This window comes from Pimephales promelas, chromosome 19 (genome assembly GCF_988280905.1).
Source record: "Pimephales promelas chromosome 19, fPimPro1.hap1.1, whole genome shotgun sequence".
NCBI lineage: Eukaryota > Metazoa > Chordata > Actinopteri > Cypriniformes > Leuciscidae > Pimephales > Pimephales promelas.
Window position 1 is genome coordinate 6,323,342 of NC_142787.1, and position 14,082 is coordinate 6,337,423.

General features: G+C 40.9%; 1 protein-coding gene across 1 annotated transcript in view; it reads right to left on the reverse strand.

Annotated features, from left to right (window-relative positions):
* The window catches only part of gabrb4 (gamma-aminobutyric acid type A receptor subunit beta4), a 111,833-nt gene that overhangs the window by 32,517 nt on the left and 65,234 nt on the right, over positions 1 to 14,082 (reverse strand). Inside the window, exon 4 of the mRNA XM_089123438.1 lies at positions 10,778 to 10,998. Within this exon, the coding sequence (XP_088979564.1) occupies positions 10,778 to 10,998 (221 nt within the window). The remainder of the gene's footprint in view (positions 1 to 10,777; positions 10,999 to 14,082) is intronic.

The following is a 14,082-nucleotide window of genomic DNA, read 5'->3' on the forward strand; positions in this document are numbered from 1 at the left end:
TTTATCTGCTGGCCAGTCAGTACTCAGTCTTTCAACCGCTCTTGACACAACCTCAACCAGCTCTTCGAATGTATGAGACTGAGGTGGTGAATCCTTAGAATCTCTTGAATCAACACTGACAACGTCCAGTTCCTCAGAACTGCAACGCGTGCCTCCAAACTCTGTGAGAAGGCACTGGATATATCAGGTGAAGGCAGAGATAAGGCTGGGCCCGTCTCTAACCCTGCTGATAGATACATTTGTGAAACCCATGTCTGTGATCGCCGCTGTGCCTCGGTAGCAGTGGGACCAGGGCCCTGGGGAATGCGAGCCTGAAAGTCCTAGCAAAAGAATGCCAGGCCGGATCAGAGCACTGACTGTGCATGCTCCTCACCCAAACAAGATACACAACTAATGTGTGTGTGCCCCCACCCGTTAAATAACACAGGCAGTAGTGCACAAACATTCTAAACTGCTGCTTGCTCGCCATGACTTGACATATATACTGTATATATAGTAATATAAAGACAAAACAACACCAAATAGACAAGGACAGTTTTATAATGAGCGCTACTGAAGACACAGAAGCTAGCATGGCTCTGTTTAGGGCAGGCTTTATAGTTTCCTGGTTTATGACGTCACCCACCTCTGACGTTCCGTCACATCATTGAACTGATTTTACATATGCTTCAAGACATCATCACACGAAGCGTTCCCTTATGTTCAGTTCAGACTGCATGATTTTAGCCACGATTTTGGCTCGCCGACAGGTTTTGAGAAATCGCCGACAAATGCCCGAAATCACAGGCAAATCGGCGCTCGTTCACGCGAGTGACAATCACGCAGTGTGAATGAACAAAGACGCGAACTGAGAGAATCACCGACGAGTCGCCGACGCCCGTGAGATATTTGGCATGCTAAATATCTGGACCTGTCGGCGATTTAAAATCCTGCTGTGTGAAAAGTGTTTTGACTGAAAACTACATCGGCGATCACCGGCAGCCAGTGAGAGAGCAAGATACAGAGCAGCAGGGAGTTCGGGGAGGAGTTATAGATCATATATCAACATGATATGGCATTGTTTCAACAAAAAAAGCTTCTTCTCGGTCTATTTAGACACAATAAATGGAAGAAAAATTAGTAGAAATTTGGCAGGAGCACTCGTGTCTGTTTCACCAGCTGTACCACAACCGGGTCGAAAAAAAAGTCTCACGTGAGAACTCTGGTCTTGCACGTGTGGTGTCGCGCGTCGTTTCCTTTTCATATCTCACGCGTGTTTGTTGTGAAATGTAGTTTGCGTGCAGCGTGCTAGACAGAGTCTGTCTGCGATTTTTCTAAAGTCATGCAGTGTGAAACCTTCTGTCACCGATCAATCGTCCAGTGTGAACACAGCAGTGACTGAATGCTGGCCAAGATAGTCATGCAGTGTGAAAAGAACAGCGACCCGACAACTTTGAAAATCATGCAGTCTGAACTCGGCATTAGTGTCAATCGACGCAGCACAAGTTATCTTGTAAGGGAACGTCTATTTCCTAATCCTGCTTAGCTTAAAGGTGCACTCTGTAAAAATTGAGGTTAAAATATCCCAAAAATGAGCTACACGCATCAAAAGAATGAGAAGAAATAAGGTTGATGATGTCATTAAAAAAATGACAAGTTATAGTGCTGCTGAGATATAAACCTAAATTAGCATGCTAAATTACTAGCCCCGGCCCGGCAGATGTCCTAATACCAGTTTCGGCCATGGGAGGCGGTATGCGGGCGGGCAACATAACCACCAGCCAAACTGTAAAACAAGAGTAACACGCACGGCTTGTGTGTACTTGAACCTGATGTCAGTCGTGTGGAAAATACAGCCCACTACTACATTTCAGTTCAGGGAATAGTTAAAAAAAATGATTGGTCGACATTATGCGTGAGGAATACATTTTGGTAAGTTGTAACATACTGTATCTTTCAACAGTGTCCGTGTAGCTACGGTAGTAGAGATGATCGGTTCACGTGCACTAGGGATCTGTTGTGTAACATTTACAAGTGCCAAAACTGTATTATTGTTTAAATTGCATAATAAAATTAACAGAATCTGAGAGCTGAGATCGGTCTCCGTGTCCTTTTCTGTGCATTACAAAATTGATGTGTGGTGTAAGAGTGTGAAAAGTGTCAATTGTGTGTCTAACGGTGAATTTGTGAGAGTTGGCAGCTCTGAAAGACGCTAGCTTGGTCCACATCAGGGAATGGTGTCTGTCAAATTAATTCAAACTAATGATAAAAATGTGATATGAACAAAACGAATACTATAAAACTAGAAATAATAGCCCGGGCTATAATTTTCACATATCGTCGAAAGGCACCGGCTTGTCTATGAGACAGCCTTTATAATTTAGTATTGAGATGTTGTTCATTGAGTCTCTAATCTCTAAAAATCTCCAAATGCTCCACATGAAACTGCGGTCTTCCAAACTTTTACTATCGTGTCCAATGATTTTATTAATATGCGCTCGCTCGTGTTGTTTGAAGACATGAGAGTGTGCGCGGCCGCGGAGGTATTTCTGGAGGTATACTGCCCCCATCTGGTATGGAATATGGTGTATGATTTGATTTTTTATGGCAGAGGGCACCTTTAATACAAAAATGAGCTATGCAGAACATGCTCTACACTTCCCAACAATGCTACCCCCCAAAAACACTGACATAACAGAAACTTTTAAATAACAACATAATAGAACAAGTTTCTCCATTTTCTCATCTTGCTAAAAATGCATTAATTAACACTTTATTTCAACATTTATTCTCCCAATTCAGCCCCTTTGCAACGCATGATGGGAAGTGAAAGTCCTGTTTGATTGGGTTACTTGATTGAAACATGTTATTTTCAAATGAAAACAGCAAGTTTAGCCAATTTAACCTGAAGTGGGTGAACCAGAAACTGATACAATTGTGTTAAATCCAAATGAATTGCTTAAATAAAGCAAACATCATCTTAAAATCATTTTTAAATAACTGAGGTAGAGAAAGTCTTTTGTCAGAAGACGAAGACACTGCTATAGTACTGTATAGGCTACCAGTGGTGTAGTCGAGGCCATACGCAAGTATACGCTGCTTACTTACTTTCTACCCAGGGCTGTTTACGTATTACTACTTCTAAGGATCAATAATTTTATATACCCACTTGTTTTGTTGCTTCAAAAGTTCAAAATCTACTGTCTTTTTAACTTCCCTTTAACGGTGCAGTAAGCGATTTTTTAAAAACTCTTTTTTAAAAACTCTTTTTTAAAAAAGTGCATCGGACCGAACACCACATGTCCACCAATGATGGGGGTGAGAGAGTGAGCAAGAGGGAGATTTGGAGAGAAAAAAAGAGGGGGATATGATGAGGCAAGGACCCGTGTTAAAATTAGAAAAGCTTTCCAATGCTGGAGAGACCTCAGCACGAAGGCCTGAAAATGGTTACACCAGATTTAACTGGAAATCACTTCTCACAATGAATATAATTCCAAAGCAATATGTTTAAAATATAGTCATATAGAACTGTAATGTGGTCAACAGAACTATTTCTGCTATAGTAGGCTGCCAACCAATTTTAGAATGCACTGCATTAATCTGCATACCGAGTTAAATTTCAATTAGTTGGTATTTGGACTTTTCTTTTCACTTTTCATCTACCGTAAGATCACTTTACAGTTATATAAAGAAAATGAATTGTCCCTAAAGCACATGAATGTATTTTACACCCGAGTGTTTCTCACACTCTTTGTCTGCTGTTGTCCTACATGGATGTTGTGTATGCTCTTTTGTTGTTTTGTTTTAATAAAACAGTCAGTGCATTTAGATCCTCCTCTCTGTCCTTTCTAAACTGCCTCATAACAATACCTTAGACGCTCAGTGTTAACATTCTATAAAATTCTTTCCTTTCAACACACTGCTTAACCCTTGTGCTGCATTAGATTTTTAACACTGTTGAGTGCATTAAGGACCAAAAATGGCCACATATTAAACATTGCCTAAAATATTATATATTATTATTATTTTCCACTTTTACCAAGTTAAATCTTTTAACCAGCATCAGTCCTCATCATAACTACCAAAAATGCATTCAATTTCAGGATTTTAACCCTTTAATTACCAGTTTTGTTTGCGAAACCATCGATTTGTATAAGAGGAAAAAACACAAAAATTCAATTATTTTTGTATATTGAAAACTTTATATTTGGATTATCACAGTCCCACTTTGCAAAAAATCCCACTTAGCGCGTTAGAGACCAAAAATGGCCACCTATTAAACATTGCCTATTGCCTAAAATAAGGTGCATTTCCACCCATAGGGAATAAATATGTAGTGACGTCATCTGGTGGAATACACTATATAATGCAAATATAATGCTTTTGCTTCAAAATGAAAGGATGTTTGTGCAAAAATCATGTTTCATGTATTACTGACAGCCTCAGATTTAAACAACGTTTTAATGGGTCTTTATGGTGCTGAGTGTTACTATTTGATCTACACAGTGTGGGTTATACATATTTTGCAAAATGGGATCACATTTTTTACATGTATCCAAAAAGTCACAATTTTGCCAAATTTCATACCATTTGCATTAAAACAACCAAAATGGTCAAAGAAATTAAACTGCAAAAGACCAAAAATGCTAATGCAGCATAAGGGTTAAAACCCTTCAATATGAGCGTTAGCATTCTCCTTCAAATCCGCATAACGCACAAACCACTGCATATTTGCAAATCTATGCGTTTGTGGGTCATATGGAGGATGTTTTGCATACATACTGTAGCTCGACTAAAGCTGACTAAGACACATTAATTCGAAATCCCTTTTTAGACACGACAGGGCATGATATGATAATTAAACATTAACAACAGCCCCGACTCATGAATAATTTACATCCAGCAAAGGTCCATCTTAAGACATTATAAAAAGTGGACGTATCGATACTGCAAACATCCAGGCTGGAGTTCACCTTATTTAAATTCTCCACAGCGGTGCAGGTTTGAGAGACCCTCTGGGGGGAAAAAAGCAACCAACCTGTGGCCTCACTGCTTATTCCTCGATTCCACCTGTGCCAGAGCCTCTTGGAAGAGGAAACAGTTTGTCATGTTTCATTATTGATAGTTTGATTGAAAGGAGCACGAAGAGTGTACTCTCTGCCTTGCAGGATCAGCTCTGGGTTAATGCATAGCAGAGTCAGGAGGGAGAGTGTTTATTTTTATACCCGTGCCTTTGTTTGTCCAACAGAGGACGCCATCTGAGACAACCGTTTGTAGGCGTTCCATCTTATATGTAACCGTTTAGAGGTGATTTGGGGGTGAGTTATGAAAGTTGACTATTTGACTAGACGTCCAGCAACCTAGCTAGTTTTTTTTTTCAACTTTTAGTCTCTGTATTATTGATGTTTTATCCATCACCGCTACAGCTTTTGGCCTTTGTGTTAGGTTTTGCATGATTTTTAGAGCATACAATGTAATTGTTGCATTTTTAAGACTGTGGACCCTATCATAGACCTGGCACAATGCAGTTTCCAGGACGGCTTGTCCCGCACACGATCAGATCCGTTTCCTCGCTAGAGAACCGTTCAGTCTTTTCACTTGCAAATTCCATCATGTGAATACCGAATCCTCCATGGCGTGAGCACAACTGGCTTAAAGGGAATGGGAGATGAGACTCTGATTGATTTACTGCACATTATGCCCAAAACAAACCCATTACTCGTTAAGATAATAGGAACAAACCAAAAACTAGCAAAAAGGATTCAGACTCGCCCTAAGCACACTTGCGCCATGTGCATTAGACCATGCGCTTAGATAATTAAAATAGGTCCCCGAGTGTTGGGCTGACAATAGTCAAACCTTCAAAACTTGTCTCAGTTTGTTCCATTGTGTTCCATCTAGCTGAAAAGTTCAAAGAAATACATTTTTTTGTTCATTTAATAAGTTGAATTTTAGGATATTACACTGCGTCCACACTGGACGTGACCAGCAAAATATGGTGCATCAAAAGCAAACAGAACCCATTAAAATGCTGTCTACACTAGATGGTTCAAATAATCACCGGCTTTGTTGCTTTGTGTAAATAGGAGATTATCATGCTTCCGGGTTTCATGGGCGGGATTTGTCAACTTTGTGCATGTCCACTTCCACCGCAGTGTACCAATGGCCGAAACGAAGGCTAGATGTCACTAGCCGCGTTTTCAATTTGCGCAAATTGAAATTGCGAAATTAAAATTACGCTCAATGGAAACACGTCAATTTCGCAAAAACTCACGTTTATCGAAAAAAAGTTTTTACGCTCGCATGAGGAGGTTTTTCAGGCAATTCGAAAAAGGATTTTTTCGCAAAACTGCAATGGAAACGGATTTTGCGCATTTACAGCCACCTGACTTAGAAGACGGAGTGTGTTTTAGGTCTGTGTCCGCAAATAATAATAATAATTATCATCATTAGCCTATTATAACATTTATTAGGCTACATATTTTAGCCTAGAAGATGCCTTTATCCAAAAAATAACAAAGCAATTCGTCACATCTCATTCTTACTACAGGTTGGACAATAATAGGGCTAAGATTATCACAAATAAACATTCAATTTTGACCAATATCCAAGAGTGTGTGCGGAGTTTGGAGCATGAACTGGATGGCAGACAGACGCGGGCGCGCCGTGAACACTTTCATTTTCCCATCAACAGTGGAATCAACTTAAAGAGCATATTGCAGGTAAAAAAAAAAAAATCTAAATTTATAGATAACCATGTATGAAAATACCATATGAAAAGTTAATGCAGGATTTAAAATGTTTTAAAACAACATAAGGGCACTAATTTAGAAGATAAAGTGAGCGTTTCTTGGACTGCTAGTAAAAACTGCTTTTTTTTCAACATCGCGTCATTTGACGTCATATCAGGGAGCCGCAGCCTCGGCTCAGAGGAGAGCAGGCTGGTGTTCAGTGAGAGCGCTCGTCAGTCAGTGTGCTTTCGTTAGTTTTTGCATTTTAATTTATCATCGTCATGGTAAATTATTGTGTTTGTGGAGATTGCAAAAACTGCAGCCTGTCAGGACTTCAAGATCGAGTCCACAAGTTTCCATTACAATAAAAGTGACGGTGCTTATAGCCTATCTTTCGTTCCTGGTGCAACGGTCTCATCCCAAGACGTCATATAACTGACGTTTTGTGACGTCTTTCGACCATACGTCAATATTCGCCTTTTTAGGGCCCCCTTAAACGTCGGTAGATGAGGTTATGGGATCCTAACTCTACCCCATACCTAAACCTAACCCTAAACCTAACCCGTCACCTAACTGACGTTAAAGGTAAAGCGTCAGTTGTATGACGGCCCGGGATCGCCATCTACCGACGTTTAAGGGGGCCCTAAAAAGGCGACTATTGACGTATGGTCAAAAGACGTCCCAAAATGTCAGTTATATGACTTTTTGGGATGAGACTGTGTTACCTGGTGCGGTTTGAGCAGGTGAAGAGACGGGATTTCTCTTCTGCATCGTCTCGGAAATCTACATTTTTTCCCCATATTAATTTGTGAATATTTTAAATGTTTTAAAGGGGGCAAAAAGTCATAAACAAATATCTGAAATTTCGTTGAGATGTAGCCTATATAGCGCAGCATTGGTGTGGTCAAACTAAAATGATGGTGTACAACTTTGCGTTTTAAAAATACAACAACCGTTCATTTTTCGATTTGCAACGACCGTTTGGACATAATACGAGATAGAGTTCTTTATTAAATTCATTTAAAAAAAGAAATAATAATCACAGGAATAGCCTCTCTAAACCTCAAAGAATCAAGACATCGAAGCAGAAATAAGGGAGAAACACCAGGAATTTTGTATGTTTCCCTGCTATTAGTGCTTGGATAACACATCACGTCTCCTTCCATTAATAATGATAATAATGTCTAGTGCGGTGCATGGCTGTGAAATAAGTTATAAACCTACCAAAGTCCGTTGATTTTTGGAATGACTTATCGCGAGAGGAAAAAAAGACGTTTTAGTCGCATAACATCGGTTAATGGAAACACTGTCAGTTTTTTATCGAAATTTGGAAAATATCGCAAAAGTTTTGTGCAAATCTGTAATGGAAACGCGCCTACTGCTCTGTTCTACTTTGTAAATCTAACCAACAACTCCAACCCTTAAGTTTTCATGGATTCCCGACTGAATTGAGTATAAGGAAGAAGTGGATTAAAGCGGTTCGCCAGGATGAAAGTACAAACTGTAAAATAAAACAAGGTAGCGCGTTTGTTTGTTCAGGTGAAATACCAGCCCGTTCTCATCCTTTAGCGTCACATAGAACTCTATATGACAAAACAGCTCTATACTACGCACATGGCACCCTTTATCGTTAATATTCACACGAACCCAAGGCGTCATAAATCCTTTAGCGTAATATGAGACTACCCTACCCTACCCCACACCTAAACCTACCCATCACAGCACGTGTTATATTAACGATAACGGGTGCCATGTGCATAGTATAGCGCCGTTTTGTCATATAGCGTCCTATATGATGCTAAAGGATGAGAATGCGTTGGAAATACTGCATTATAATGGTTGTATTGGCCCTTTACAGGTATTTTAATAGGTAAAAAGTAGTAGGTGAGTTACAATCAGTCGGATTTAATCCTCATGAATATAATTGACTAATTTCAGGGCAGAAATAACCTTTCAATCAATATGTAGAGTCTCCAATCACTTTTTGTGAATTGTTTGATCCACATAAAAGCAACTGCATTCGTAAAGAGAACAGACGATGCATCTTTAACACGCTGCGCGCGCTCCCGCGGCCAGCCATCATTTTCCGGCGGACCATCACTTTTCGGCACGACAAATTTGGCACTTTAGTTAATCAGACTAATTTACCAGGGATGCTGCATAAATAAACCTAGTGTAGTCCGTCATCAGTTCACCAGAGTTATCGGTGATTCAACGGAAGTGGCAGTGCACAAAGATCACTGAATGCGGAAGTACTACGTGTCAGCGTGATAATCCCCTAGTAACTATAAACATTTTTATAAAGTTGCCAGTCACCAATGTCTAGTTAGAGTTAGTTTACATGTAGTTGCAATGTTACTTTAGTAGAATGTTCAAAAGGGACCATCAAAATAAAGTGTTACCAACAAATAAATCATTCATGCATTCTTTTTTAATCGAAACTTGAATGTGGGTAAGTTTCATTCAAAAAGCAACATTTTGAGCAAAAAGCTGAGAAAATCACATTTTGTCAAAGACTACAATAACGATCGGATTCAGAACAATATTAAAAACATAGATGGAGTAGATCGAGTCCACCAACACGGTTGCACAGTCCCGTAGCTCGTCCCGGGTCGACATTTCATTCAGTAACATTGGGCAGTTTTGATTTATTTAACGTTGAAGATAGCATTATTTTACATATTCATATGATTACATTATATTTTTTTGTTTCTGCATCTTTCTTTATGTGTTTTGCTCATGATTCAGTATACTCTTTCAGAAGATTCCGTCATGTTACAGTTTCAGGAAACAGTCGTGACTAATTTGCTATAATAATAATAATAATAATAATTCATCACATTTATATAGCGCCTTTCTGGACACTCAAAGTGCTTCACATAGAGAGGGGAATCTCCTCAACCACCACCAATGTGCAGCATCCACCTGGATGATGCGACGGCTGCCATAGTGCGCCAGAACGCTCACCACACACCAGCTTACTGGTGGAGAGGAGACAGTGATGAAGCCAATTGGTAATATGGGGATGATTAGGAGGCCATGATGGACAGAGGCCACTGGGCAAATTTGGCCAGGATGCCGGGGTTACACCCCTACTCTTTCGAAAGACATCCTGGGATTTTTAATGACCACAGAGAGTCAGGACCTCGGTTTAACGTCTCATCCGAAGGACGGTGCTCTTTGACAGTATAGTATCCCCATTACTATACTGGGGCATTAGGACCCACACAGACCACAGGGTGAGCACCCCCTGCTGGCCTCACTAACACCTCTTCCAGCAGCAACCTGGCTTTCTCAGAAGGTCTCCCATCCAGGTACTAACCAGGCTCAGCCCTGCTTAGCTTCAGTGGGCAACCAGTCTTGGGCTACAGGGTGATATGGCTGCTGACTATAAGTAGTTTTATGTTTTGTGAGAGTAAGGGACCACCTTACTTTGGGCAAATCAATAACGAAGTTTGAAGCGGGGGGGGGGGGGGGGGGGGGAACTCAAATAAGGCAAAGCTTCTTCACACTTTCCACCCAATATCATTAGCGCCTTCATTTTCAACACAGTCTGTCAGTGCTGTGAACCATTAACACATATCTTTCACACACTCCAAATAGAAGCTTTCCCATAGCTAACCTTGTCCTCAATGTGATAGCAAGTGTGACTTGAAGTTTAACTTATAAGTTACAGTTACACAGTACTAAGAAGTTTGATACTGATATCAACAATAAATACAAGAATGATGTCACACAAAATGGCTGCAAAGTTCAGGTTAAATTATTGTTAATCAGGGAATTATTGATCTTGGACTGAGTGAATGAAACCTATTCATTACTTTCTGCTGATTACAATCATGTTAAAGTCAGCGCGAACAGAGTTGTGTCCGACTTAACATCAGTATTGTGGCAAATGTAATTGTCATAGATTAATTGTTCACCACATGACTAGTAATGTGCGCTAAGGTCATTTCTGATTTCCAGTGGACTTTAAGACTGTGGTTTGCAGTGTTATTGGAAAGTCTGACATTATACAGCACAATACACGTAGGTAGCAGTGATGTTACAGAGGCAGTGGCATTTACCTCAGTCCATAAAGAACAGTACCATCTGGGTGGAGCCGAATCATTCGGTTCTTCACTGTCACACCGTGCAGGAAAGACTTCTTGTCATTCAGGAAGTAGGTGTCTGGGAGCCATAACTGATCAGCCACACGGTTGTCCAAAGTGAGATTCAAAGCCATCTCAGCATAGGCCAACCGTTTGTCCCTCCAGCTTTGTTGGAAATACATGGTGATGGTGTAGTCCTGCAAAGAGCACAAAAAGAGTATTGAGATTGAGAATTAAGGTGTATTCAAAGTATTTATTATTATTATTATTATTAGTCATAGATTTTTTTTCCTTTCAAAGAAAATGTCCTTTAAATTTAGTCAACATTTTGTCATGTTATTGATTTTAATCCAATATACTCTGACTGTATTAATGCTTAAACAATAATTATACATTTTTATTTCATAACACCACCCTAATTAAGTGTAATGTTTCAAAATAATTGTAGGAAAATAAATAAGAAAAGTTATTCCTCAATATTTGTTTGATCTGGTTTGACAGCATTGTAACATCTAGGATGGCAAAATCATTATAAAACATTTTTTTATTGAATGAGAAGGCAATGCAAATATTATAAAATGGATTAAGATGTGTACCAATTTTGATATTAATTAAGTAGCAAAAATATACTGCTTTGATAGGATTAGGTCAATTTGAGCAGTGACTTTTGCATGTAGGGCAAATACAATTGGCAAAGGAGGCCACTCTCAAGATCCACTGATATGACTCATCACTGCTTCAACACTAACTGAAAACTGGAACGGCATCTGTTATAATACAGCATTCTGCATAGAAACTAGTCCACTGTAATAAGCCTACATTTAGTTGTGCTGGATGATTTAAGGAAATTATTCACAAATAGTTTGGCTTCATATTCATACACATGACAAGGACCCTGTTAATAGAAATTCAGAAGCAATAGAAATAGAAGCAATAAAATATTTCATAGGGCAATTTCATATTCTTTGATATTTTTGATTGATATTTTTCATATTTTTTTTCATATATTTTGTACAGTTGATGACTTATAAACAAATAATCAGAAACAAATTATGAAACACATAACAGTTTCAATAAATATGAAAAAGCAACCCTAAAAAGTAAAATTATTATATTTACTTGGAAAAGTGATACCCAACTTAATAATTTACAGCTGTGTACAACTATTTTTCTTGCAACACATAAATAAATTATGCAAGCTCGTAGCTATTGGCAGTGAGACTGACTTTGTAACCTTAGGTAAAACCACACCGGCTTATTACTACCACTGTCAAATGCCTGCTTCTATCATGCAGCGCAGGTATACAATGAGCAGCATTTCGCTGAGGAGCCGAGCCAGGGACCCGACCCTCTGCAGCGATGGTACAACAACATGGCGACGGGACGAATGTCTCCGTTCCCTCTTTCAGGGAACGTGGGTTACCATACGTACCCGAGCTGTTCCCTTTCATGTCGGTCAATCCTAAGTTTGTCAGTGGGATCTGACTTGAATGGATCCCAACCAACACACCATGTTGGACCTTCCAGTGCCCTGCATAAGCCTTACTTCTCTCCCATAGAGGGGCAGAAGCTTATGCACGGATTTCTGGTCACTGATGTTCTGCAAGACCCACTCAGTGAGAACATTGGATAACACTGGGAAAGCGTGCCCTTCCCACCCGAAGGAGAACCCTGTGGAAGTCACGACCTGCCCGAAGGGAGGTAACCTGTGGAGAATACACATATGGACTAGCCAAGGAGGATAGTATCAGATATGTAAGTCTCTTGGATGGTTCCAGCCTAATTCTAGTGGGGAAGCACACCAGCAGACATAGTAGAGTGGGGTCTGTCAAGGGAAAAACACTGGCTAGCTGATAGGGTAGCCATACCATGGAAAATAAACATATGGGGTCACTGCAGGGACCGCTAAATATGGACACCCAGCCTAGCACAGGTTCCTAAATGCATACGAGTGTTAGGCCTGGCGTCAGACGCTCCACAAAGCCTGACTGCTGTACGGGTGACGGAGGAACTCAACAGGGTTAGACGTCTCCGGGGAATACACTGGAGCAAATAGACGCATGTATCTGGCCAACCAGGCGAGAATGGCGTAGCAAGCCAACACTCGAGCGTGTTCCCCAAACTACTGGCCACTTGGGGCGAGTATACGGGAGGATACCGGCTCTATGCGAAGGCTATAGAATCCAGCGAACTTGTTGGGTGTCCCCCAGCCTGCAGCTGTCAGCAAGGCGCCTTGAGAAAACACCCAGGAGGATGCAGCACTTCTAGTTGAGAGTGCTTGCAAGCTGAATGGGCAAGGCACGTCTTGGGATTAATACGCCAAGACCTCTGCTTGGAGACAGCCTTTCCCTTCTTCTGGCCTCCGTAACAGACAAAGAGCTCGCCTGAGGTCCTAAAGCTTTGCGTTCTGTTCACGTAAATCCGCTGGACTTAGGAGGATTTACTAAAGGACTGGACGGGACAGAGAAAAGCCAGGGCTGGGTCTGCCTCCTCCGAGGGAAGTGCTTGCAGGTTCACTACCTGGTCTCTATATAGGGAATGGTAGGAACCTTAGGCACATACTATATCTGGGATGGGGTCTCAGGACAACGCGAGAGTCGGCCGGTCCGAATTCTAGGCAAAAATTCTTTGTGGACCAAAAATGCTTTAAGGTTCCCTACACTCTTAATAGAAGCCATTGCCGTCTGGAGCACTGTCTTTAGAGAGGGTTTAGATGGTATAGAGGGAGTTCCAGGCGATTTAACCATTCAACAAATAGGTTTCACTTCAGTGCATAGAGGTGCCTCGTAGAGGGTGCTCTAGCTGAAGTGATGGTGTCTACCACTGCCTGGGGAGGGTCACCTAGAACCTCTGTGTCTTGTCCAGGGACCAGACAAGGAGTTTCCAGAGGTCTGGATGTGGGTGCCATAAGGTGCCCCGTCTCTGATAAAGCAGGTCCTTCTTCAGAAGATTGTGCCAGGGAGGGACTGTTGCAAGGAGAACGCTAACTGTAATCCTCAGATCACCAGTGATATTAGCTAAAGTAGCCCTTTTCTGGTGGCCACAAGGTGAGGAACTAGATAGCCAAAGGGACTACCTCGTGTGAGGTACTCGAGTCTCGACCGCGCATCTAGAGTGCCGAGTTGCTGTGACAAACCATGCAATCAAGCAGCAGCTTGCAGTGAAAAGCTCTATTCTTGCTTGATCTTCTCACGAGGGATAAAAATCTAGCGTTTGCACGAAATGTGTTTGGCTCTTGAGGGAGTTGGAGGTACTCATGGCAATGGAGTCACAGTAAGAGC